We start from the raw sequence: 27,327 nt of genomic DNA, 5'->3' as shown, positions 1-27,327 counted from the left end.
ATTAAAAAATAATGGTAGGAAACAAGCACTGGGAAGGAAAAGGAAAACACTTTTTTTGTTTTTTACACTGAAAACGCAAAGCATATGTGAACTGCCTGACATTTCCTGCATTAACTTTTATATCTTATTTGGTTTCTTGGGAAAATCACATTTGCTTCAGATTTACATTTGTAGAGTCAAGTATTCTGAGCATCTCATTTTTTTCAACATTTTATTTGGTGGACAGCTTTTATTGTAGCAATACAATAAAGGTTTACACGGAGTAGCTTTATTTTATTGTAGGCATCAGAAACAGACAGGTTATCTAACTTATGCGAAAAGAGGAATGTACTGGAAGGTTAAGAAGAAGATAGCAGACCCAAAGCAGGGCTTGGGATAAACAGAGAAGGCAGGGTAGTTCCAGAAACTTAGGTGTCAGGACTGGTAGGTTACTCACGGCAAGACTCTTGAAATGACTCAGCTCAATCAATTTCTACTCTGTGTCATACTGCTCAAGATTCAATATCCTGGAAAAGAAAGTCTGATTGGTCTATTGTATGTCCCAGGTCCAGGGCAGAAAGGGCACTTTATCAGTCTCACAAAGGCTCTAACGAAGGGAACGTGGAGGAAGGGAGGCTGGGCACACAGACGCCAGACATTCACTGTGCACAGGCCCAGAAAGCCTGCAACACTGTCACCTGCTGGGACTGGGCCATGCGTTCCTTGACTATGGCAACCTGAGAAGGGGGCCTGGAAAAAGTGCCCTGGAATTATCGAATGCGGCAGTATGACAATCGTGGTGACCACTTTGTAAGTTATCGAAATGTCTAACCACTGTATTGTATGCCTGACACTAATATGATATTTTATGTCAACTGTAATTGAAAAATAAATTTAAAAATAAATTTTTTAAGAAGAGCAGTAGAAAATATAAGTTTTATAAAAGTCAAAACATGGAGGATGTTGGGACCTTGGTTTACAATGAGACAGACAGATACCCAGAAAGCACAGTGGAAATGTCTGGAAGGAGGGGAGGCAGAGAGAGTTAGGTTAAGGCCATTAGCAGAGTGGGCTAGTTAGGTCAGCCTAAAATGGGAGGTGATGAGTGGAGCTGTGACTAGTATAAGAGAAAATCTGGCTATCATGCAAGGGCAGTGAGGAAGGGGTTAGGTTCCAGGGAAATAATGTACCTTCTGCCTTCTTTATCCCCATCTCAACTAGAAAGATCCAAAAAGATTGTCCCAGATTCTGCCTATTACCCTCCAGAACACCATACCTAGATGAGATTTCTCTGTGAACTGGATCATTGTGCCAGCTTTAAATTCCTCAAACACGATGATCTGCCAAGAAGATGGGGATGCCGTGAGGTCCAAGTTCAACCCCTGAGGCAAGGCAGAGTCCAAGTAAAGTGCATTGGGAGGTGGGAAGTACAGTGAGGGGAGTTTACTTTATTTAATCCAGGATGAAGCCAGGGTCCTGGAAGGTAAAGGGTTTCCTGGGGACCTATATTCCAGTAGCGTCCCAGGTTTTTTCCATTGATGAATATTACTCCTTTTGTCCAGCCCTAAAAAAGATTGGAACAGAGGATTCAAGATCTTAGTTCTAGATGTAAAGACACAAGGAGTGAAAATACACACACGCGCATGCACACGCACACACACACACACACAACACAAACCCCTTGTATACCGTGATCATAGACCTAGACACACTCACACAGGATAGATTACAGGATAGCCCCAGATGGGAGGTGACATGAAGATTTCTGTGCTCCTGCTGCTGGCCTGAGGTTGGCTCAACAAGCAGGCCTCAAGGAGGAGGGCAATGATTTCTATTTCATCTCCCTGATTTCTATTTCATGTCCCAAGTCAGAGAAGGGCATTTCCATTTACTATGAGGTGTTCATCAGAATATACTGGGCCCAAAACCTAGGTAGAGTTGTAGAATTTCAGGTGTAGCAGTAAGTATGCCTTGGAATTTCACCTACAACATCCCCACCACAGGTTGGGTGCTATGGGTCTTAACATCCTAGATTATGTCTAGGGACTAGTGGATCATGGTCACTAACTTCACCATGGATTCTATAGCTGTCCATACTAGAGCGCATTAGTCTGTCTGTCACATTTGTTTATCTTCCACCTTGCATCCTCATCAACAGGAAAGGTCAGCCTCTGCAGAGTAGCTAAGGTCCCTGGGAGCCCAGATTTGCAGGGCAGGGCCCATGCACCAAGGAGCTTTTTCTAAAAGGTTCTTTTGGGATGGGAGGTTGGGGGTGGGGCACACAGGCAGGGGAGAAATATCACTAACCTCCAGCTTTACAAAGGTGTCTTTGGGGTAATTACCAACTTTCAGGATACCGAGGAAGAAGGCAGGGCCCCGAAATTGGAGTAAGACTGGTTTCCACATGTTAGGAATGTCCCTAAGAGAGTCAAACACAAGTGGAAAGGTCATGCCCTTCTTTATGTGTCATTTGTGACTTTTGAGGTAAGTCTGTTTTCTGCTGGAGCCAGGTATCCTTCCTACAGCACAGGCAAATGCCATTTAGGGTGTATGACTTGGTAAGTAAAACAGCAGACCAGGAGTTGGGTAAACTAGAGGACGGTCACCATTGTGCCCCAGACAACTACAAAACTTGGGTTCACTTCTTTCAGTGTTCTGGATTTTGATCTCTTATTTGAAAACCAAGGGGTTTAGTCTGGATAGTCTCTGAGTTTCATTTCTAAATGCTTACCATCTTTGGCCAGTCACCTTGAGTCAACAGTTGGCACCTACCATTGTAGGAATTTAGTGCTCATCTCCAGACTATATATTTTAAATCTTCTTAATGGGGACTTGTTCAGATAGATATCCCCAGTTAAACCTGTAGAAGAAGGAAGAAAGGGAGCATGAAGGAAGCAGGAAGGACACAAAGATGTGAACTGGCTGTGGTCAGGGCTCCCCTGAAGGAAGACGCTTTCCAGGCTTCATTAGAAGGAAGGTTTCTATAAATTCCTACATAGATTCTTCCTCCTGAGTGTACATGTACACCTCTTAGAGTAGTGCATATATCTCTAATAGTGCAGAAGTCACCAAAATTCTAGCACAGTGGCTCAGGCTAACTTTAAATCTCAGGTAGGTCAAAGTACTCGGTGCATGACTCTGTGCCCTGGAGCCCAAGGGGAAGACTAAGGGAAGGACAAGACACAGGCACTGGGCTCCAGAGAAGGAAAACTCAAACTCTAACACTTAATCCTCCAAGGGCATTTCTACAGCTATCCTACCAAAAAGGCAGTGCACTGGCTTGGGAACTGGAGAACATCCTTGTGGGAACCTAGGAGAAAGGACATCATCATCATCCTTTCCCATCAAAGCAAGCCTTGGTTATAGTTTCCTCGCAGGTTTCTCATTGTTTGAGACATCCTACTCTCTTCCAAACCATGTACCTGGACATAACTTTCCTTAGCCCGACGGAAGAACAAAAGGAATTTGGTGCCTCAAGTCTCAAGCTTCTCCATTCCGGGGCCCACCTTTTCTCTCATTATTGATATCCTGCCCATAGGCAAGTCGGCCTTGATTCTCCACTAAGATCCTCAATTTCAGGTAATCCTTGGATACCTGTCCAACACAGACCAGCCAGAATGGTGACCACTCTTGCACTCTTTTGTAGACCTCCTAGGTCTCCTGTGGAACTAAGATTAGGTCATAAGTAGGGTGATGGTAGAGCAAGCCTACAGACCTCTAGATCAGAGTCAAGCCAACCCTTTGGGCTCCTGCTCCCCACCGCACCCCCCTCCTTAGCCTTTCAGGAAATAAGAGTCACTTATACATTTTACCAGAGATTCTACTGAGGCTGGTGACCAACTCACAGTTTTTTGAACAACAAATATCAAACACAGAAATGCTCTGCTCACGCAAAGCATATACACTTTTACCTCAGAGGTACACATAGCTCTCCCTCATCCCCGTCTGGCTCCTACATAAGGAGCAATGCCAAGGGCAGTTGAAGAGAAATAGGCTACCATGGGGCCAGACCACGCTTACAATTGAGCCTAGGGCCTAGGCAGGTGCTAGAATTGTTAGTCCATTAACATTGGATTATATACATTTTCCCTGGGAATGGTCAGCTGTTTCGTGGAACGATCCAGGACTCCTATATATTGCTGATCCAAAAACACCTGTCAAAGAAAGAGGAAACTACCATTAGGTCCTCACAAAGAAAATGGGAAAAGGGGGCCTTGGAAAAGCAAAGAAAATGTCAAGTTCTAGAGAAATGATTCTTTGTCTCCCAGAAAACTACAAGCTGACTACGAATTCACAAAAAAAAAAAAAAAAAAAAGCATGTTTAAAGCAGTAGTAGAGACATGAGATGCGTGACACAAAGTCCAGAGAAGAGTAGACTGATACCTAATCCAGGCCCTGGCTCCACTGTAGGGCAAGGAAGGAAAGGAAAATTTAAACCTGCAGGGAATGAAGGGAAAAGGTAAGTAGAGAATGAATGAATATTGTGAAAGAAATGATCACAAAATGAGAGACAGGGGATCTCTAGATGCAAAAGATGCCTGCCTGCCCTGCTCACATGGGTTCACCTCTATAATGAATTTAGTCTTCCTGGTTTCTCATCTGGAAAGGCTACTGCTATTACTATATCTGATTTTAGGGATGAGTTGAATGTAAATTCATTTATTTTTCTATTACCTACTATATCACTTCAGCCCCAGGTTAAGCTGCCCAGCAGACTCTGCCCTAGCCATGGAAACTGGAGAAGAATACATAATTTGGAGATTGTCTGAGATAGATCACAATTTTTTAAGTGAAATTTGACTAGGACATCATAAAAATTAAAATCCACAAGGATTAAAAACAGAAATGTTAATTTATACAGAACACAGGGTTCACATTTTAAGCTTATTAAAGTCTAATTACTATATACTCTATAATCATTTACTGAATGCCTACTGAAGAACTAAATATTTCCCTGGGGCTGGAGTCACCCAGGTTAAAACACAACCCTAGCCGTTGAGCAACTCAGAGAGTTAAACAAAGAAATCATTAGAACACTCCACAATAGCAAACGTGGAGCTATAGATGGACAGTACAGACAAGAGAATAACAAATCCTAACCAACGGCAAAATTCAGACTATTTCACAGATGCGATAATATGAGAGACTGAAAGTGGGTAAGTAGTATGATGAGATTTTTATCTTGGGAAGAAAACTCTGTGAGGGAGGGATTTCACAAGGAAGAGGACAAAGGTGAGCTATCTGGCATAGGGAGATCACCTATGAGGTTCTAACAGTAGTAGAAGCAAGATACAAAGATGTTTCTAAGGCAGTGACAGCATTGATTTTAAAAGACCATTCATGTAATGTTGCACCATACAGGCAGGGACCAGTTGACAATAAGGTGTGAAGATAGGATAATGGGAGGATGAAAGCATCATTTTCAGGTTGGGAGGCCTTGAGTTTACGAATTGATGTGAAGACTATAACATGAGGTTTATTCAGGAAGCTAATAAATTTGGTTTTGGACATGAGTTTCAGAAGTCAGTGGAACATACTTCTAAGTGGAAACAAATGTTATGCAAAAAGCAAGAAATATGGGTCTTCAACTAAGGAGAAGGGGAGGGTTGGAGTCATAAAGGAATATTGGAAGCCTTAGAAGATGATATAGACCACACAGAGAGTATAAAGAGCAAGAAAATTTCATCAAGAACTGGAGAAAATGGCTCTTGGAGTGAGATCATGAAGCCTTTAACCTTGACTCTGTTACTTTCTAGTCAAATATCCTTTGAAAGTCATTTAACTTCTCTGAGATTTCCTCATTTGTAATAAATACATTAGATGAGTATTTTGAAAATGAAATGAGAAGAGCCAACTGTAATGTGCTATGTAAATGTTAGAGATTGCTGTGCAATAAGTACAGGGACTTCTGAAGCTCTTCCCAAGTCTTCTGAAGAAACACCGTTAACTCCCATAAGAGTTCAATGACTACCGTTCCAGGAATGAATACATACCTTAGACTTATATTTCTACATTTCGCTTACATATAAAACATTTCAGTGAAGGGACAGTGAAGGGACAGAGGTTAAGAAACAGTGATTTCTTTGAAGGTCAAAGATGTTTGACTATTGTTTAGTCATTCACCTCAGAAATATCATTGGATTTTACTAACAGAGAAGAGCCACTGGGACCCACCCTTTGTTCCCTACCTGACCCCGATCTCGAACATGACCCCTTGAGGTGAGGATGCCTCCACTGAAGATGACAGTCTCATAAAGTATGTACCCATAGGACTGACCACTCCCTTGGTTCACAGACAGCTTCTCCATACAGATTGGCCTGGCAGACATAATGGGCTGTGAAAGAAACAGGAGCAAAAACCAGGCTGAAGCTTGGCTGGAAAGAAACATTTTAGAAACCCCTACCCAAAGCCCACTTTTCCAAAAGAGTGGCCCCAAGAGTCTTAGGGACAAGAGTATAAAAAATAATTTGTAATAATAATGTTTAAGTGTCACATATTAATTGCCCCTTTTGTCTTCCAAACTTACCTCATATTTCTCTGCATGTGCTAGCCAGTGATATATATATATATATATATTTTTTTTAAGATGAATAAGTTGAAGTCAATAAAAAGGAATGATTTATTGAATTTGCTCACCAATTCATGATAGAGCCTGGACTAGACTCCATTGAACTAAGCCTTTCCCTCCTCTCTCTTCTGTCCAAAGGCTATCCCTTGGTTCTATGACCAGAAAATGCCTACCTGCTCCAGGTAGGGCATGATGTCCCAAAGTGGTATGAAGTATGATGTTATCACTGACTTATATTTAGCCACAGGTTTATAATCTGGTTGGTGGGCCATGGGAACCTCTGAAATGAAAAATAGGAGGCTAAGCCATACCAGAATCTTCCCTCCACCACATTCAAGGGCACAATGTACTCTGCTCTTCCAAAGCCACTAAGAATGAAGGACATAGTCACAGGGCATGCAATCCCAAGTTCAGGAAGAGTCATAAGGCAGACAATGATTGAGTAGGATTCCTTTCATATCCATAGGCTCTGAGGCAGGGTGCCCTGCTGTCCTAGAAAAGCAGGTGGCACATCAATCCCACTGCTGGATCAGTAGTTATCAACCCTGGCTGCTCATCAGAATCTCCTAATATGCAGTGGGAAAATATGTATGCTCAGATTCTTCCCCTTCCTCCTCATTTCAACCAAGACAAACTTATAGCTCTGGGAAGGGCCGGCACCGTGGTTTTAGAAGTTCCACAAAGGATTCTGATGCACAGCCAAGACTAAGCAACACAGCCCTAGATGTTGAATGCTTAGAGAGCAGGCTCTGTATCTTGTTCATATTTGAATCCCCAGTGCCAAATGATAAAATAAACTAGAGTAAACTGGACATCTCCCCCCAAAAAAACATCTTTGGGATGTGCCTTCGCTCCCCTTGTCACTTGAGGGTCTGAGTTATCATTCAGGATGAGGTTATTGCTAGTACCTATAACAGAGTTAAAAAACTGTTGAAAAGTGAAATACTCAGGTGTATATCTTCCATCTTCTGTCAGCAGTGCCCCATAGTCTGAAAAATATAAATAAATATGTCACTCTATAAGAAAGCCCTAGCTTCAGTAAAAGAAAGGATGAGAGTTTAGTACTGAGCAAGAGGATCCTTAATACAACAGCTCTGGGACAAAAACTTTTGCCATTAGACAGAAAATACTAAGTCCCAGTTAGTTCAAACCAGGAGACATCTGCCATGCTGGTTAGAGCTTTTGATTAGAGGCAAATAGCACCAGTTCCTGGGTATCCAGTAAGCCCTGTCTGAGAGCCCAAGGCTACTCTAATCCAGTAGGTTCTCCTTCCTATTCGATTTCTAATTGAACTCATTTCTTTCTTTCACCCTTGACTTTTCACTTGGTCTCTTGGTTTGTAGACTGGGGAAGACCTATTAATCAATACCTTAGTGCTGTCGGGAGATCCAAATAACTAGTTTTACAATGAACCGCTAAGAACAAGGGACTGCACAGCGGATAGACACGACTGAGCTGCCAATTCTCAGCTTGCAAAGTCCCAGACAGCCTAGATTCTAGCGGTGGGTGAGTTCTAGCACTGTCAAGAAGAACAAATATTAAAACGTCAACCCCCAGCATATGTTAAAGGCAAAGAGAGGAACAGTTCCAAAGACTGGTCTCAGAGGCCCACCTCAAGAAGCTCCACTCTCAAATGGGGGAGTAGCCTAGGTTGGAGACAACTGTGGGGTACAAGTACTTGCCATAGCTGGTGACCACAGGGAGATAACTGTTCAAAGAAGAAGCTCCACCAATGAAGCCAAAGTTGGTGCCACCATGGAACATGTAGAAGTTGAAGGAGAACCTCAAGTTGAACATTTCATGCACGTTTTTCATTAACACTGCAGATAAGCAGAAAAGGAGAAATGGGGAGAGAATTAAAGTTTGAGAGAATTAATAGTACCTCGTTGAGTTTTCAAACTGCATGTATTAAACATTTGTTTGTATATCTTTATCTTAGGTAAATATGTGTCCAGTTCAGTGTTTCTGAAGCACTTAGTAACTTCTCACAGTGACTGATCTGAAATCATAGCATGAAGAACATTTACCTTCAAATCATATTTTAATGATATTTGTAAACTCCCCCGGAAGGACATGGCAGATAATCTAGACCAGATAACATTCTACTTCCATCCAGTACACATTCATTAAATTGCCCTGTCAGAACAATTCATTCTAATTACATTAGTAGCCTTAACAAATTATAATCAGAATGGAAACCCTGCTAAAAATTCAAAATTCACTGACCTCTGGGGTGACCATTCTATGCTATCATTTTACCTACACAGATGTCTGTAAGGTCTCTACTTTTTATAAAATATAATATTTTTATTTTTCAATTATAGTTGACATACAATATTATATTAGGTTCAGGTATACAACATAGTGATTAGACATTTACATAACTTTCAAGGTGATCGCCCTGATAAGTCTAGTACTCATCTGACACCACAGTCATTACAATATTACTGACTATATTCCCTATGCTGTACTTTACACCTCCATAACTATTTTGTAACTATCAATTTATACCTCTTAATCCCTTCCCCCCAACCCTCCTCTCATCTGTCGACTATCAGAATGTTCTCTGTATCTTTGAGTTAGATTCTGTTGTTTGTTCATTTGTTCTGTTTTTTAGATTCCACATACAAGTGAAATCATAGAATATTTCTTTCTCTGACATTTCACTTAGCATAACACCTTCTAGGTCTATCCACGGTGTTGCAGATGGCAACATTTCATTCTTTTTTACGTCTGAGAAATATTCCAATGTGTACATGTATCATTTTTTTATCCATTCATCTACTGATGGACATTTAGGTTGCTTCCATATCTTGGTTACTGTAAATAATGGTGCAATAAACATGGATGCATGCATCTTTTAGAATTAATGTTATGAGTTTCTTCAGATAAATACCCAGAAGTGGAATTATTGGGTCCTTCTTTGTCTCTTCTTAGTCTTTGTTTTAAAGTCTATTTTGTCTGGTACAAGCATTGCTACTCTAGCATTTTTTTTTTCCATTTCCATTTTCACAAAATATCTTTTTCCATCTCTTTGCTTTCAGTCTGTGCGTGTCTTTCGATCTGAATTGACTCTCTTGCGGACAACATATGTAAGGGTCTTGTGTTCTTATCCATTCGGCCACCCCCATGTTTTCAGATTGGAGCATTTATTCATTGACATCTAAACTAATGTAAATGTAGTGTAAATACTAGATATGTAGTTACTGACATTTTATTATTCATATATCCTTTTTTTTTTCCTTCTCTTTAAAGAAGTCTCTTTAACATTTCTTGTAATACTGGTTTGGTGCTGATAAACTCCTTTAGCTTTTTCTTGTCTGGGAAGCTCTTTATCTGTCCTTCAATTTTAAATGATAGCTTTGCTGGGTAGAGTAATCTTGGTTATAGGTTCTTGCTTTTCAACACTTTGAATATTTCATGCCAATCCCTTCTTGCCTAAAATGTTTCTGTTGAGAAATCAGTTGACAGCCTTATGGAATCTTCCTTGTAGGTAACTGCTTTTCTCTTGCTGCTTTTAAGATTCTCTCTTTATCTTTAACCTTTGGCATTTTAATTATGATGTGTCTTGGTGTGGGCCTGTTTGGGTTCATCTTATTTGGGTTGTCTATTTCCTTCACCAGCTTAGGGAAGTTTTCCGTCATTATTTCTTCTAATAGGTTTTCAATTCCTTGCTCCCTCTCTCTTCTCTTTCTGGTACCCCTATGATGCGAATGTTGTTATGCTTGATATTGTCCCAGAGGCCCTTTAAACTATCCTCATTTGGGGGATTCTTTTTTCTTTTTGCTGTACTAATTGGGTGTTTTCTGCTACCTTGTCTTCCAAATCACCAATTTGATTCTCTGCTTCATCAAATCTACCTTAGAGGTATTCTTCATTTTGGCTATCATATTCTTAATTTCTGACTAGTTCTTTATGTTTTCTATCTCCATTTTCATGTTTTCTATCTCTTTGTTGAAATTCCCACTGAAGTCATTAAGTACCCTTATAAACTAGTGTGTTGAACACTGCATATGGCAGATTGCTTGTATCCACTTTGTTTAGTTCTTTTTCTGGAGCTTTGATCTGTACTTTCACTTGGGACATGTTTCTTTATCTCATTTGACTGCCTCCTTGTATTTATTTCTATGTATTAGGTAGAATTGCTATGTCTCCCAGTCTTAGAAGAGTGGCCTTATATAGTGTCCTGTGGGGGCCAGTGGCACTATCTCCCTGGTCACCTGATCTGGATTTTCCTGGTGGGTCCCTTATATGGGTTGTGTGTCCCCTGTTGTAGCTAAGCCTCAACTGCTCTTTGCGTGTCAGTGAAAGAGACTGATCCTCAGGCTGACGGGTTATTAGGACTGGCTATGACTACAGCGGAGGAGCTGTTGTGCAGGGGCTGGCCTTATCGAGCGAGATTTGCTTTAGCAAGGCTCTGATGCCTGCTGAGTCTGCCCTTTGAGTGTGTCATTTGTGTCAATGGTTGAATGTGCTCTGGTGTGGTCTGAAGGTGGCTACCAGGTGTGCTGGTTCTGAGACTTCTTGGGAGAGGCTCTGGTGTAGGCCAAGGTCAGCCACAAAGTCACACTTGTTATGGGCTACAAAGTGATATGCAGATTGTTGTTACTTATGCTGGGCTTGGAGATGCCTGTGAGAGGCTAAGCTGTGAACTGAGGCAGGCTGCCACTAGTGCTGTGTTTGGGGCTGCTTAGCAAGAGGTATAAAGCATTCTAAGGCAGATGTTGCTTTTTTAGGGTTTAGAACTTTTGAGAGATTTTAGGAAAGTTCACAGCATGAACCAAGACAGGCTGTTTGTAGGGGAAAACCACTGTAAAAGGCTTGGGTAGGCCCACAAGTTGAGTCAGGCAAGGCCTAAGAGAATCACCAGGGCAAGGCGATGTTAGCTAGGTTGATGGATACTCAGTTATGGCACCTGCCTGGGTAGCGGAAGGACACAACAAACGAACAATGGCTTCTGCCAGCACTTCTTCTGGTAGAAAGCTGCCCTCCAGCCCTTGCCCTAAAGCCAAACAGCCCAGTTCCTCCCTGCATGTTTCTGGCACCTTTCAAGCTGCTATCCCAGGACTGGAGTTCAGAACAAGTGAATTCATCAGTGAGTAAGCCTGTGCCCGGGCCCTTTAAGGGGATGCTTGGTACTCCAACAGACCTCTGTCTCACTTAGCCACAATCTCTGCTGGTTTTCACAGCCAGAAGTTGTGAAGACTTCTCATCCCAGGACTGGAACCCTGGGCTGGGGAACCTGGTGTGGGGCCAGGACCCCTTGCTCCTCAGAGGGCACTTCTGCAGCTGAAATATACCTCTCAATTTTTAAATGCCACAGGCAGGTATGGGGCTAGCCCATTCTACATCTCCACTCCTCTTACCAGTCTCAGTGTGGCTTCTTCTGTGTATCTTTAGTGCCAGAACCTTTGTTTAGCTAGAATTCAAGTGATTCTCAATGATGGTTGTTCTATAGTTTAGTTGTAATTTTGATGTGGTTGTGAGAGGAGGTAATCACAGCATTTACCTATTCCACTATCCTGACTGGAAATTTGTAAGGTGTCCACTTAATCACATTAATTCTCAAAAAGCCATAAGATTTGGCAGATTTGTGCCCTAAATCCCTAGTACTCTAATCAGCAGGGGGAGGGGGGAAGACTAGTGGCATCTATGTCATCCATTCTCTTGTGAAAGAAACTAAGGAGTACTCACCATGCGAATCCAAAGTATGGTGGCTATGGCCCCAACTATCCGAAGAGCTTGTTGTATATACCATCATTAATATGGGGCTAAGACCCTGAGAAAAATAAAGTGTCAATTTATTAAAGTGGGGTCAATTGAGAAGCCCTGAATTGTTTAGGAGAGAATTATAAGGTTCAGTTCTCACATAAACCCTTTACAACTCAGAACATAGCCTGACTGCTCACAATCTCTGAGTTCTACCCTTCCATCTTACATAATTTTCCTGCTCTTGTTATTACTGTGGTTTCACTAGCCTTCTCACTCAGGCTTCAGTAGAATCAACTGTCATTGCTGCATTTCCCTTTCTAGAACAAAAGAATCTCTTCATTCCCTTGAGTAACCAGTATAGAGGGTCAGTAAGGAACTGCCTGATGCAGAGGAAGCACTACAAACTGCCAAAAATGTTGAATCCCATTAAATGAAAGTTAATTCCTAAGTTCCAGAATTCTCACACATCTCTCAGTTCCCATTCTTCCCTTTGCCATCCCTGTGTCATCTCTAGTTCCTTCATCCTTCAAAGCCATTGGCACTAATGAAGACACTCTATTCATGCCTAGACTCCAAATTTAGCCTTTTCAGTTTTTTTCCTTCTAGTGCTGCAGAGTTAATCCATCCTTTGAATTTCTGCTCCTACTGTTGTTATAACCTCCAACTCTGGGACACAATCCTATAGCATCCTTGTCATGCCCAAGCTGCCAAATGCTTCAAAGAAAGTAAAAGAAAATATTGCTAACTTGATCCACCACCAAATCATGTTATTTGACTTATCTTTATGTATATTTATGCCTGGCATTCTTCATAATTAACATTTTTAGAAAATTCTATTCAATACTAAAAATAATATTCTTACTCCTTTAAGGTTAATTAAATTAAACTCATGTGGTTCAAGCTCCGGCAGCTTCTTTCGTCTCAATCTCATAGAATCCCCAAATCAGATTCTTACATTAGAAATTTTTTTTGAGATTTTCTAGTGTATCACTCCTTACCTGAGGTAGGCATCGCCATTTCTAAATAGTGAACTACATACAAGCATTTTGTAGCCACTTTTTTTCATGTACTGAGGAATTCATTACCACACAAGGCAGTTCACTCCATTTTTGAAGAATTCAAATAGTTAGAAATTACAACTTTTATGTTAACCAATATATGCTGTTATTCATTTTACCCACTGAAACTAATTCTGTTCTCTAGTACTATAAAGAATTTCCCTTTCACATGAAAATACTCCAAAATTTTGAAGATGCCACCAAGTGAGTTTTACCTTTAGCATGAGATTCATTTCCAATTCTTATTTTTAGTTGTTTTTTTTTTTTTTGGTAAGAATATTTAAGTTTTACTCTAAAATTTCAATTCTACAATACAGTGTTACTAACTATAGTCAGTATATTACATATTAGATCCTCAGAACTTATTTTATCAGTGAAAGTTTCTCTCTTTTTACCAACCTCTCCCTACTGCCCCTGACTCCCCCAGCCTCTAGCAACCATTTTTCTACTCTCTGTTTCATGAGTTTGCTTTTTTTAAAGATTCCACATATAAATAATACAATATGGTATTTGTCTTTCACTGTCTGTTTTATTTCATTTAGCATACTGCTATCGAGTTCATTCACGTTATCACAAATGACAGATTTCTTTCCTTTTTAAGTCTGAATATACTCACTTTCTTTATCTATTTATCCATCATCACACACTTAGACTGTTTCCATAACTTGACTACTGTGAATAATACTGCTGTGAACATGGGAGTATAGATACCTCTTCAGGATTTTCTTTTGCATATATACCCAGAAATAAGATTGCTGAATCATATGGCAGTTCTATTTTTAATTTCTTGATGAACCTCCATACTGTTTTCCACAGTGATTATACCAAATTACATTCCCATCAACAGTTTATAAGGGTTCTCTTTTCTCCACATCCTCCCCAGCATTATCTTCTGTCTTTTAGATAATGGACATCATAACAGGTGTGAAGTGATATCTTATTGTGGTTTTGATATACATTTCCCCCATGATTAAGGATGTTGAACATCTTTTCATGTACCTGTTGAACACCTGTATGTCTTCACTGGAAAAATGCCATTCAGGTCCTTTGTTCATTTCTTAATTGGGTTATTTGTTCTTTTGCTATTGAGTTGTGTGAGTTCCTTATATATATTTGGATATTCCAGAGGCATATCAGATATATGGTTTGCAAATATTTTCTCCTAGTCTATAAGTTTCCTTTGCTGTGCAAAAGCTTTTTAGTCTGATGCAGTTCCACTTGTTAATTTTTGCTTTTGTTTCCTTTGCTTTTGGTGTCACATCTAAAATAAAAAATAAATAAAAATAATTGCCAAGACCAAAATCGAGCTCAGCTCCATGTTTTCTTCTAGGAGTTTTACAGTGTCAAGTCTTACATTTGAGTCTTTAATCCATTTTGAGTTGATTTTTGTTTATGATGGAAGATAGAGGTCCAGTTTCATTCCTTTGTATGTGACTATCCAGTTTTCCCAAAAACATTTGTAGAAGAGGTTATCCTTTCCCCTATTGTATATTTTTAGCACCTTTACTGAAAATTGATCATAAAAACACAGGTTTATTTCTGGACTTTCTAGTCTTTCCATTGATTTCATTGTCTATTTTTATGCCAATACCATACTGTTTTGATGACTGTATGTTTGTAATGTGGTTTGAAATCAGGAAATGCGATGCTTCCAACTTTGTTTCCCTTAAGATTGCTTTGGCTATTTGGGGTCTTTTGTGATTCTATACAAATTTTAGAGTTTTTTTTTTCTTTTTCTGTGGAAAATGCCACTGGAATTTTGATAGGGATTGCATTGAATCTGTAAATGGTATTTTTTTTTTAATTTTTCATTCTGATAGTTTGTTAATAGTGTATAAAAACACAATTGATTCTTATATATTGACTTTGTACTCTCTAACTTCACTAAAATCTTTCCTTAGTTCTAACAATTCTTTGGTGGACTTTTTAGGGTTTTCTATGGTATATGTCATCGGCAAGTAGAGATAGTTTTATTTCTTCCTTTCTGACTCAGACGTCTTTTATTTCTTTTTTTTACTTAATTTCTCTGGCTAGGACTTCCAGTACTAGTTTAATAAAAGTGGCGAGAGTAGGCAATCTTGTCTTGTTCCTGATCTTAGAGGAAAAGCTTTCAGCTTTTCACTACTCAGTATGATGTGGACTGTGGGATTGTCACATGTGGCCTTTATTGCGTTAAGGTGTATGTCCTCTACACCTAATTTGTTCAGCATTTTTATCACAAAAGAATGTTGTATTTTATGTTTTTTCTACATCTGAGATTATCATATAAATTTTATCCTTTGTTAATGGGATGGATCACATTTATTGATTTAAATATGTGAAACCATTCTTGCATCCCAAGAACAAATCCCACTTGGTTGTAGTGTATGTTCCTTTTAATGTATTGTCGAATTTAGTTCGCTAATATTTTAAGGGTTTTTTGCATCTATGTTCATCAGGGATATTGGCCTAGGATTCAATTTTCTTATAGTGTCCTTATCTGCCTTTGGCATCAGGTTAATGCTGGTCTCATAAAATGAGCTTGGAATTGTTCCCTCCTCTTCTATGTTTTGGAAGAATTTGAGAAGGATTGGTACTAGAAATAACCAGTGAAGCCATCTAGTCTTGAACTTTTTGTTGGGATGTTTTTGATTACTGATTCACTCTTCTTACTAGTAATTGGTCTGTTCGGATTTTCTATTTCTTCATAATACACACTTAGTAGGTTTTATGTTTCTAGGAATTTATCCATTTCTTCTAGGTTACCTAATCTGTTGGCATATAATTGTTTGTAGTAGTTTCCAATGATCCTTTGTATTTCTGTGGTACCAGCTATAATTTTCTGCTTTCATTTATAATTTCACTTATTGTCTTCTTTTCCTTAGTCTACTGAATGTTTGTCAATTTTTGTTTATTTAAAAACTAATTTTTGGCTTCATTGATCTTTTCTATTCTCTTTCCTATATCATTTTATTATTTAAATATTTATATAGTTAATAAGTATTTTATTTCTACTATGATTTATTTCCTTCCTTCTACTAAATTTGAGCTACCTTAGTTCTCTTTCTAGTTGCATCAGGTGTAAATTGTTGAGATTTTTCTTTTTTGTTAATGTAAGCATTTATTGCTATAAACTTCCCTCGTAGAACTGCTTTGGCTACATCTCATAAATATTGGTATGTTGTGTTTCCATTTTTATTTGTTTCAATACATTTTTTAATTTCCCTTTTAGTATCTTCTTTGACCCATTTGATGTTCAAAAGCATGGTGTTTAATCTCTACATATTTGTGAATTTTCTGGTTTTTCTCCTTATAATTGATTTCTGGCTTCCTACCATTGTGATTAGAATAGAGGCTTAATATAATTTTAATCTTAAACTTATTAAAACTTGTTTTGTGGCCTAACATATGATCTATCCTGGAGAATGTTCCATATGAGCTTGAAAAAAAAATGTGCATTCTGCTATTATTGGTTGAAATTTTTTTGTATGTTTATTAGGTCTATCTGGTCTAACAAGTAATTTAAGTCTAATGTTTATTTATTATCTGTCCGAATGATCTCTCTAGTATTGCGGTAGTGAAGTCTCTTATTATTACTGTATTCCTGTCTATCTCTCTTCTGATCTGTCAATATATGTTTTACATATTTAGGCGTTCCTCTGTTAGGTGCATAAATGTTTAAAATTGTTATATTCTCTTGATGAATTGACCCCTTTATCAATACATAAAGACCTCTTTTACTCTTGATACCAACTTTATCTTAAAGTCTATTTTGTCTGATATAAGTTTAGCTCTCCCTGGAGTCTTTTGGCTTCTATTTGCATGAAGTATCTTTTTCCATTCCTTCCATTTTAGTCTATATGGATCCTTAAAGCTGAAGTGCATCTCTTGTAGGCAAGAGACCCATATAATTGGGTCTTCTTTTATAATTCATTCATCCATTTACATTTAAAGTAATTATTGATAAGTAGAGACTTGCAGTTGTGTTCATTAATGTTTTTCTGGTTGTTCTGTAATTCCTTTGTTTCATTCTTCCTCTCTTGCTGTCTTCTTTTGTGACGATGATTTTCTGTACTGGTATGTTTTGATTGCTTTCTCTTACTCTTTTGTACGTCTACTACAAGGTTTTGCATTATGGTTACCAAGAAGCTTACATAAAACATCCTGTATTTATAATAGTCTATTTTGCTAGTAACAACTTATCTTCTCATACTAAAGCTCTACATGTTGTTTACTCCCATGACCTTTTATGTTTTACATGTAATTATTTCTTTCTACTTTGTGTATCTGTTAACAAATTGTACTTAGAGTTATTATTAATAGTTTTGTCTTTTAACCTTCATCTCAGAGTTACAAGTTATTTACCCATCACCATACAACATCAGACTATTCTGAACTATATTTACCTTTACCAGCAAGATTTATATATTAATGTTTTCCTGTTACTAATTATCATCTTTTCATCTCAGCTTGAAAAATTCACTTTAACATTTTTTATAAGGCTGGTCTAGTGGTGATGAATTCCTTTAGCTTTTTTTGGAAAACTTTTACCTCTCCTTTAATTCTGAAGAACTTTGCTAGGTAGAGTATTTTTGGATGGCAATTATTTTCTTTCAAAACTTTGAATATATCATCTCACTCCCTTCTGGCCTCAATATTCCTGCTGAAAAAATTGCTGATAGTCCTTTGGGGGTTCCCTTGTTACAAGCTGCTTTTCTTTTGCTGCTCTTAAGATTCTTTCTTTTTCTTTAAATTTTGACAATTATAGTGTGTCTTGGCATGTATCTTTTTGGATTCATCTTATTGAGAACTCTCTGGACATCCTAGATCTGGATTATATTTCTCTAGTTAGGAAAGCTCATGGTCATTATTTCTTTAAATAAGCTTCTTGTCCCTTTCACCCTCTTTTCTTCTTCTGGGACCTCTATATGTATATTAATCTGTTTGATGGTGTCTCATAAATCCCTTGAGCAATCTTTTTTTTTTTCTTCAGATTGGATAAATTCCACTGCCCTGTCTTTGAGTTTGCTGATCCCTTCTTTCACTTTGCCTAGTTTGATGCTGAACTTCTCAAATGAATCTTTCAGTTCAGTTATTGTATTCTTCGGCTCTGTGATTCCTGTTTGGTACTTTTTAATATTTTCTATCTCTCCGATGGAATTGACACTTTGTGTATGTATTACTCTCCTGACTTTGGTAAGCATCTTTCTGACTATTGTTTTGAACCCTCCCTCTAGTAGGTAAATCACTTATCTTCGTTTCACTTATATATTTCTGGAGTTTTATTTTCGCCTTTTATTTAGAATATATTTTATTGTTTCTTCATTTTCCTTGATTCTCTATGTTGGTTTCTGTGCATTAGATAAAACAGCCTCCTTTCTCAGTTTTGACAGAATTGTCTCATATAGGAGATGAACCTCAATAATTAGTTCAGCCTAAGCTTCTGGTTGTCTCTCAAACTTTTGTGATTGTTCAAAATGCCTTCTTTGTTTTTAGTAGTTCACAGTATTTGAGGGTGTGCCATGACCTGTCAGCATCTCAAAGGAGAATATCGGAGTCAGCACCTACATTCAGGCTGGTTAAAAACTGGACTCTCAGTTACCAGCTGGGAAAATATGTTGCTAAGTCCTTATCTGGAAAAAAATGGGAGATGGGCATTTTTCCCCATTTCCTCCGTGTTGGGCCAATGTGTATACCCACAGTGTGTGGGATGGGAGTGGAGATGCTTCTGCACCTATTAAGGACTGTTTGTTTGCTACAGTCCTATGGGATGTATGAATACAAGTCCTGCAGGCTATTAGGTCCAAGAGATCCAGGGACCTATTCTTCAGGTGGCTGCTGTAAAATTTGGGCCTCAGATGTGTGTATAAGCTCCTTCTAGAGAGTTCCTGGTAATTTGGTTTTATTATTGGAATAGGCTGGAAGGAGGTATGAGAGGTGTCTTCCACTTTCCCAGGACTTGGGAAGATCGCAGCCTTAGATGCCTGATAAATTAGAAGCCTGGCCCTCAGGCAGCATCTTTTAAAGTATGTAGATAGACTTCTTTCATGGAAAGATTGGGAGTTCCGTGGTTTTGCCTGCTCCATTTGGGCTGAGCCCTGAGAGTACAGTCATGGCTCGTGCTCACACAGCCATTAAGAATTGCTTCTTTGTTTCGAGGTTGTGCTAGGAAGCATACCTGGGCTTTCGCCTTGTGAAACTCTCATATCACAATAAATCCTTCTCTCATCAGAGAAGGTATTTAGATGGTATATAGTATAAAACAGTGAAAAGAGCATAGGATTTGTATGCAGAAGGTTTGAGTTTAAGCCTGGAGTGTTCTATTGAATAATATGATTATCCACATGTGATCTCAAATCAGTAATTTAACCTTTGAGTCATGGTTTCCTCATCTGCAAGATGGGAATAAAATGAATAGTTTCTTATATGATAATTGAAAAAATAAACATGAACAATAGAAAGGTGAAATAAACTAAAAGCTGTGCATATAAATATTATTATATAATGTTTCCTAGCTTTTGTTACTATCTCATACTCTGTATTTGCCTTTGTTTACTTGTCTCATCACTAAAATATATGTTCCAAAGTGGTAATTTTGTGGGTTTTATTCACAGCTTTATCCACATTGCCTTGAAAAGTACATAACTGGCAAATAGTAGGTGCTAAAAACATTTATCGATTGACTGAATGAATAAATGACCTCATTTTCAGGATTTTGCTCCCTGTAGGCATAGCACTTTTAACCCTTGATTCCACTGGTTTTATTGCTCCATTTTTTTATCCATCGTCATTATCATGTTAGCATCTATTTGAGTGTTTACTTTGCCCCAGAAATTATGTTCTCTCTTCCTATTCTCTTGGAATGCACTCACTCTGATCTCTGCACATCTCTGTACTACTTGTACCATTATCTGATGTTGGTCCAGCTGTTATGGTTGGACACACATCCCTTTGTACTCCTCTCTAAATCTTGGTGGTCTCAGACTGCAGGAGGATAAGATTGGGGGTTTAACTTTTTATAGAATATAGAACAGAGGCATTGCCTTATGTTGATGGCAATTAACAGATGCTTCTTTTGCTCCTCATACCATAGTTCAGTCCTGTGCAAAATAAAACATGTAACCACTCATCTCTGGTGATAGAAATCTATGTCACACTCTAATCTCCAGTTATACATTAATGCTTTTATTGTAATTATCACTTGCTATTCTGAGCTATTTACATTTCTTGTCTTTTTTATTGGACCATAAGTAATTAAAGGTCAATGGGGATGAATAAAGGGTTAACAAAATCCTTCCTCTTTGCCCATGCAAATTCACTGTAGGTCCACCTGAAAACCTGATAAAGGTAGAATGTTACCCATGTTATCAGCCAGATTGCTATGGTAAAATGGCCTATTATTAGCAAATAGCATCAGAACTGGAGGACTATAAATAATGTATAAATTCTTACTGTGAGCCATAGCTTTCTGAGTATAGTGTATCTTGAAACCAAGAGATCACCTTAGAAAACCAGGAAGCTATACCTATAGAGCTATGACAGGGGATACTGGTTGGTTCCTATACTGAGCTTGAGGCTCCTCTGCCATGATGGCTCTCACTCATATCTGTGTTTCCACTCCCTGAAACCTGACATGTCACTTCAGGGTAGGGGGCAGATAGTCTCTGGACTGCTGTGAGAACTTCCACTGATGCTGCCTTTCTAGTATGTTATGTTTCCCATCCTGTATACTACTGAGGGACTATGGGCCAGGCATTTGGGGCATGCAAATTTAATTTAGTTCTACCTAAAACCACCTAGAGCAGGTATTTCAAAGGCATAACAGGTCCAAGTTTTAATTGAACTAATCACTGCTGAGAATCTCCCTAACAAATAAGCTGAGATCTTAGCAAGAGCAAGAATCAAAACAACTCCTATCTCTGAAATGTCCTTACCTGAATTGAAAAGAGGTTTTTATAAGTTTCTTTCTTTATATTCTTCATGTGTACAGTGGCAATCACTGTGGAGGGAAAAGAGAAACTCTTTTGTAGATCCCACTACAAGCACTGTCAGGTCGGGGTTGGGGTAAGGCGGGCTTACTACTAGATCCAGGATGGAGAGCTGGGTCTCAACACCTCCTGCACACACACCTCACAGATATTTCACATTAACAGTTTATGGCTTACAGTTAATAATAAAAATATGATTCTACATTCGTATCCATACATTCACTATACAAACACATCCCTTTGTTTAACATTTATAATGGATGACCCAGAGAATAAAAAGGGCAGTTAAAATAAACCACTTTATACTTATGAGTAAATGAAAAAAAATGAGCTCAAAATAGTCTAAGACCTAAAACTTGATTATAGGTCTCCTGGCTTCTAATTAAGAATACTATTTCTGCCTTTCCCACTACAAAATGAAGAACTACCAAAAAGTCTGAGGAGAGACCAACACAGGAGAAAGGACCTGATAAAACTGCTTGGGTTAAAGTATTTCAAAAAGCACTGATCTCTGACTCTGTTTGTACACATTTTTCCCTTTTTTATTTGTATTTACCCATATTTCTTCCTTATAATTCTATTCCATGTTTCTCTACTTCTTTTATCCCCTAGGCTTATTTACCCTATGAGATCCTGAGGCTGGGCCCATGACAATACTATTTATCTGACCTCATATCCACTTTCTGTCACTCAGTCATGGTCATTTGGTAATAACAGAGAAGGCATTTACCCTGGTCCTGGCCAGGCCCCACTTTAGCCACTAAGGCTTAAGAGGATGGAGTAAGTGTTCTGCACTTTTGATGCTCTGTGGGTAACCCCTGGTGGAGTAGCAAAGTAGGGACTGGTTCCTTAACTCAGCTTTAACTGGAAGCCCTCACTACTTTGAACCAAAAACTATGGGTGCCCATCCATGGGAAATGAAAAAAAATGAAGCATCTGAGGGACTCCTGTTCTGCTTCAGACTTAACTAGTAGAGAAAACAGGGAAAACCCAAAATTGTACCCTTATTCAAGTAGCCTCTTATTATTTCTTGTCCATCATCAGCAGTCATGAGCATCGCCTTGATCCCTCTTTTCACCAGGGCCTGTGGAGACATTTAGTAAGGTAAATGAATCCAGATGCCATAGGGTTACTTCTTTCCGGGGCGGGGGCAGGGATGGGGGGCAGGGAAAATGGCAGTTAAAAAATACTGGAAAAAAATACTGGAATGAAGCTGAGGAACAGAAAAAAAAAAAAAACACCTACTTATAAGTTAGTGAATTAGAGCCAAAAAAAATCACCCCTGCCATATCTTCAGCAAGGCCAAAGCGACAAAATGTCAAACCTAAAGGAAGAAGCAGTTGGACTATTTGCATTTACCTTAGTACAATGCTTTCACCTAAGGACCTGAATCCTGGATTTTCTCCAGTGCATCAGAGAATTTAAGACAAATCTCCTCCACACTTTCACTCAAATTAACAACACCTATGCACCCAAATTCACAGGATGGATTTGGGAATACACACACAACTGCTGGTTTTTCTTTAGTCAATGGCAAATTCAGGTAAGTTTTGGCTTAGTCAATCCATGGTCACATTTGTTGCTGCATAATCCTTTAACGTCTATACTTTAACTAGAAATAGCTCTAGAGAGATTGTAAATCAAAGAGAGAAGAGGCTAAGGGAGTTATCTAATTGAGGAATAAAATACTAAGGCTATAATAGATACTAAGAAAAGCCAAAAGTATGCCTTCCTGAGCCTTTAGATCAGAATATCCTAAAGGCGAAACCATCCCTACAATTATCTTAGAGCCACTTGTTGAATGTGCAGAAGTAGTTTGCTACTAAAGAACTCTTGAAATATAAGAAAGGCAGAGAAGTGAACCAAATAAGTGAGAGAAGCAAACATGCCATGTATTAATCACAGTCAACCCTTCACTACTATAGGTTCTATCGAAATGCAATGTTTCAAGTCTATTGCCCCCATTAGGTGACCATATAACTTTTCATCCAAACTAGAACACTTGAGAATGAAAGAATTCATGGATCACTACTCAGAGATAGCAACAGATTCTTCTAGGGATGGTGGAATATTTTGCTTTAGACTAACATTTCTTCTAATAACAACTAGACAAACTGAACAAAAATATTTTTAAAAAACTTATTTGAAGATCCTAGATACATATCAAGGTGGGAGACAAGTTTCCAGAGAGGCAAGGGGCCCAAAGAGATGAACCTAGCATTTTGTGCTGATTTTCCCTTGAGACATGAGCTAATTCTTAAACCATTAGCTGAGAGGCCAATAAGCTGAGCAGAATTTTTCAGCAAATTTATGAGACTTGGGGGGAAAATTACAGTTCGGGAATTGCCAAGGTTGAGAGGCCATGAAAAATTCTAGGCTTTCAGCTGAGACCCAAAGGGCTATCCCCTAGGTATAAGGGTGAACAAGAATTAGCACTTGTTATCGTAAGAATTGATACTCAGCTCTAAATCATTGAAACTACCTTCCAGAAGCAAAAAATAAATCCATCTTAAAGATTATCAAGAGTTTCAAATGATCTCACTGATGTTTTCATAAGTAAATGACATTGGATCGAAAAATTATTAGGCATACCACAAGACAACACTTCACTGACATCATGAGGACAAAAGACAACAGAAATAGATACATAGGAGATCAGATATTAGGTCTATTAGACATAGACTTTAACTATAATTAGTATGTTCAAAAAATTAAAGAAAAATAGAAAATTTCGGCAAAGAAATAAATACTATAGAAAAGAAATAAAAATTCTAGAAAATTATAATATCTGAAATTAAGAATGTAATGAGGTAGGTTTAACATCAAATTAGACAAAGTTGAAGAAAAAAATGAATTAGAAGATAGCTTAGACGCAATCATTCAAAAGAGGGTATAATAGATATGTAAAATATGATGAAAAAAATCTAAAATGTGTATAATTAAAGTCCCAGAGGACAAGATAAAATAAACGGAGCAGATAATTGCTGAGAATTTACCAAAACTGATTAAACACTTCAAGCCACAAATCGAAGAGTGCAAAAAATATAAGCAAGATAAGTAGAAAGAAAACCACGCCTAGGCAAATCTTAGTAAAATTGCTAAAAACCAGAGAAAAAAATTTTTTAAAAGGCTAAGAGCGAAAGACACTTCACCTTCAAAAAAATAATTTTATCGATACCTGACTTTTTGTTTTTAGCAAGAGAAAACAATCAAATTTAACACATGCAAAAGAAGTTCCTGTCTTCTTTTTTTAAATGACGTGTAATTGACATACACCATTATATTAGTTTCAGGTGTAAAACATGATTCAACCTTTGTATATATTGCAAAATGATCACAAAGCTACAAAAATTTTTTCTTACCGTGATAACTTTTAAGGTTTACTTTCTTAGCAGCTTTCAAATGTACCACACAATATTACCAACTGTCAGTATGCTGTACATTATATCTTCATGTCTTTATGTTGTACCTCTTGCTCTCCTTTACCCATTTTGCTCACCCTCCAAACCAGTCTCACCCCTGGCAACCACAAATCTGTTCTATATATGTATAAGATTGGTTTCGTTTGATTGTTTGGTGATTTGTTTTGTTTTTTAGAATCTGCATATAAGTGAAATCATATGGTATTTGTCTTTCTATGTTGGACTTATTTCACTTAGCATAATACTTTTAAGGTCCACCCATATTGTTACAAATGAAGATATGATTCTTTTTATGTCTAAGTAGTATTCTATTGTGTGTGTGCATCACATCTTCTTTATCCATTCATCCATCAATGGACACTTAAATTGTTTCCATATCTTGGCTATATTAATAATGCTGAAATGAACATAGAGGTGAATATGGTTTTTTGAATTTGTGTTCTTGTTTTCTTTGGATAAATACCCAGATGTGAAATTGCTGAATCATGTTCTAGTTCTATTTTTAATTTTTGAAGAACCTCCATACTGCTTTTCACAGTGGCTACACTAATTTACTAATTCCCACCAACAGTGCAAGATCAATGCCAAGGAGTTCACCTTGTTTTTTCTAGTTTTATGGTTGGTTTTAAATCTTACATTCAAGTATTTAACTCATTTTGAGTTAATTTTTATGTCTAGTGTAAGACAGTGGTCCAGTTTTCCCCAACACCATTTATTGAAGAGACTAACCCTTCTCATTGTATATTTTTGCCTTCTTTGTTGTAAATTAATTGACCATATATACACAAGTTTATTTCTAAGTTCTCTTATTCTGTTCTGTTGACCTATGTGTCTGTTTTTATGCCAATGCCATACTGTTGTGATCACTATAGCTATAGTTTAAAATCATGGAATGTGATAATTACAGCTTTGTTCTTTGTTCTCAAGATTGCTTTGACTCTTTAGAGTCTTTTGTGGTTCCATACAAATTTTAGGATTGTTTTGTTATATATCTGTGAAAAATGTCATTGGAATTTTGACAGGGATTGCACTGAATCTGTAAAATGCTTTGTGTAGTATGGACATTTTAACAATATTAACTTTTACAATCCATAAACATGAAATACCTTTCCATTTATTTGTCTTCTTTAACTTGTCATCAATGACTTAGTTTTCCATACACAGGTTTTTACCTTCTTGGTTAAATTTATCCCAAAGTATTTTATGCTTTACAATACAATTGTAAACAAAAATTTTTTTCTTAATTTCTCCTTCTGATAGTTTGTTGCTAGTATATAAAAATGCAACAAATTTTGTATACTGGTTTTGTACCCCGCACCTTTACTTGTTAGTTCTAATTAGTTTCCTTTTTTGTGGGGGGAGGTGGAGTCTTTAAGGTTTTCTATATATAAAATCATATCATCCACAAATAGTGACAGTTTTTCATCTTATTTCCAATTTAGATGCTTTTGTCTTTTTCCTGTCTAATTGCTCTGGATAAGTCTTCCAATACTACATTGAATAAAAGTGGAGAGAATGGGCATCCTTGTCCTGTTTCTGATCTTAAAGGCAAAGCTTTCAGCATTTTGCTGTTGAATATGATGTGAGCTGTGGGCTTGTCATATATGGCCTTTATTATGTCAAGGTATATTCCCTTTATACTTACCTTAAGAATTTTTATCATAAATGAATATTGAATTTTGGCCTTCTTTTTTTACATCTATTGAGATGATCATAAAATTTTTATCCTTCATTTTGTTTATGTGGTCTATCATATTGATTTTTGGATATTGAACCACCCTTGCATCTCTGGAATAAATCCCACTTGATCCTGGTATATGATCCTTTTGATGTGTTAGTGAATTTAGTTTGCTAATATTTTGTTGAGGACTTTTGCATTTATTTTTATCAGGAATATGATCTGTAATTTTCTTTTCTTCTTCTTCTTCTTCTTTTTTTTTTTTTTTTGGTCTCCTTGTGTGTTTTTGTGCTCAGGGTAATGCTGGCCTCATAATGAGTTTGGAAGCAATCCCTCCTCTTCAATTCTTTAGAAGAGTTTAAGAAGAATAGGTGTTAAATCTTTGAATGTTTGGTAGAATTCGCCAGCGAAGCCATCTAGCCCTGGATTTTTGTTTGTTGGTAGGTTTTTGATTACTGATTCAATTTCCTTACTAGTAATTAGTCTGTTCAGATTTTGTGTTTCTTTATGATTTGGTCTTGAAAACTGCATGTTTCTAGAAATTTACCCAGTTCTTCTAAGTTGTCCAATTTTTTGACATATAATTGTTCATAGTTGTCTCATATTTCTTTGTATTTTTTTTGGTATCACTTGTAACATCTCTTTCATTTGTGGTTTTATTTATTTGAGTTCTCTCTATATATTTTTCTTAGTTTCTCTTAGAATCTAGCTAAGTTTGTCAATTTTGTCTATCTTTTCAAAGAACTCAGCTCTTAGTTTCATTGATCTTTTCTATTGTCTTTTTGTATCTATTTCATTTCTTTCCACTCTGTTCTTTATTATTTCCTTCTTTATACTAACTTTGGCCTTCCTTTTTCTATCTTTTTTTAGTTCCTTTAATTGTAATGTTTGATTAAGATTTTTCTTGTTTCTTGAGGTAGACTTGTATCTCTATAAACTTCC

The 27,327-nt window shown here is 37.6% G+C and overlaps 2 protein-coding genes across 2 annotated transcripts in view; both read right to left on the bottom strand.

Moving 5' to 3' along the window:
* Positions 1–267: 267 nt before the first annotated feature.
* Positions 268–3,446, bottom strand: LOC120615668 (beta-galactosidase-1-like protein 2). The gene is made up of 4 exons (XM_039878880.1): positions 2,287–3,446; positions 1,427–1,543; positions 1,256–1,319; positions 268–506 (listed from the first exon to the last, which is right to left on the bottom strand). The coding sequence occupies exons 1-4, from the start codon at positions 2,428–2,430 to the stop codon at positions 499–501; spliced, it is 333 nt and encodes a 110-aa protein (XP_039734814.1). The 5' UTR covers positions 2,431–3,446; the 3' UTR covers positions 268–498.
* A 141-nt stretch (positions 3,447–3,587) lies between these two features.
* LOC120615673 (beta-galactosidase-1-like protein 3) overlaps positions 3,588–27,327 on the bottom strand; it is a 52,206-nt gene continuing 28,466 nt past the window's right edge. Inside the window, exons 7-14 of the mRNA XM_039878885.1 lie at positions 22,288–22,369; positions 21,232–21,296; positions 12,243–12,327; positions 8,180–8,368; positions 7,457–7,537; positions 6,722–6,828; positions 6,168–6,314; positions 3,588–4,133 (exon numbers count right to left, since the gene is read on the bottom strand). Of these exons, the coding sequence (XP_039734819.1) occupies positions 4,035–4,133; positions 6,168–6,314; positions 6,722–6,828; positions 7,457–7,537; positions 8,180–8,368; positions 12,243–12,327; positions 21,232–21,296; positions 22,288–22,369 (855 nt within the window). The 3' untranslated portion in view covers positions 3,588–4,034. The remainder of the gene's footprint in view (positions 4,134–6,167; positions 6,315–6,721; positions 6,829–7,456; positions 7,538–8,179; positions 8,369–12,242; positions 12,328–21,231; positions 21,297–22,287; positions 22,370–27,327) is intronic.

Source organism: Pteropus medius, unplaced genomic scaffold (assembly GCF_902729225.1).
Source record: "Pteropus medius unplaced genomic scaffold, Ma_sr-lr_union100, whole genome shotgun sequence".
NCBI classification, from domain to species: Eukaryota; Metazoa; Chordata; class Mammalia; order Chiroptera; family Pteropodidae; genus Pteropus; species Pteropus medius.
Note: the sequence above shows the minus strand (reverse complement) of the source record. Positions and strands in the feature narration are given on the sequence as shown.

What these genes read in the sequence shown, in the direction of transcription:
- LOC120615668 (XM_039878880.1), bottom strand. Translation starts at nt 2,430, where the DNA reads ATGACCTTTCCACTTGTGTTTGACTCTCTTAGGGACATTCCTAACATG. An exon ending in ACACCTTTGTAAAGCTGGAG is followed by an intron (nt 1,544 to 2,286) that starts GTTAGTGATATT and finishes AATCTTTTTTAG; the next exon opens with GGCTGGACAAAAGGAGTAAT. An exon ending in TTCATCCTGGATTAAATAAA is followed by an intron (nt 1,320 to 1,426) that starts GTAAACTCCCCT and finishes TCTTCTTGGCAG; the next exon opens with ATCATCGTGTTTGAGGAATT.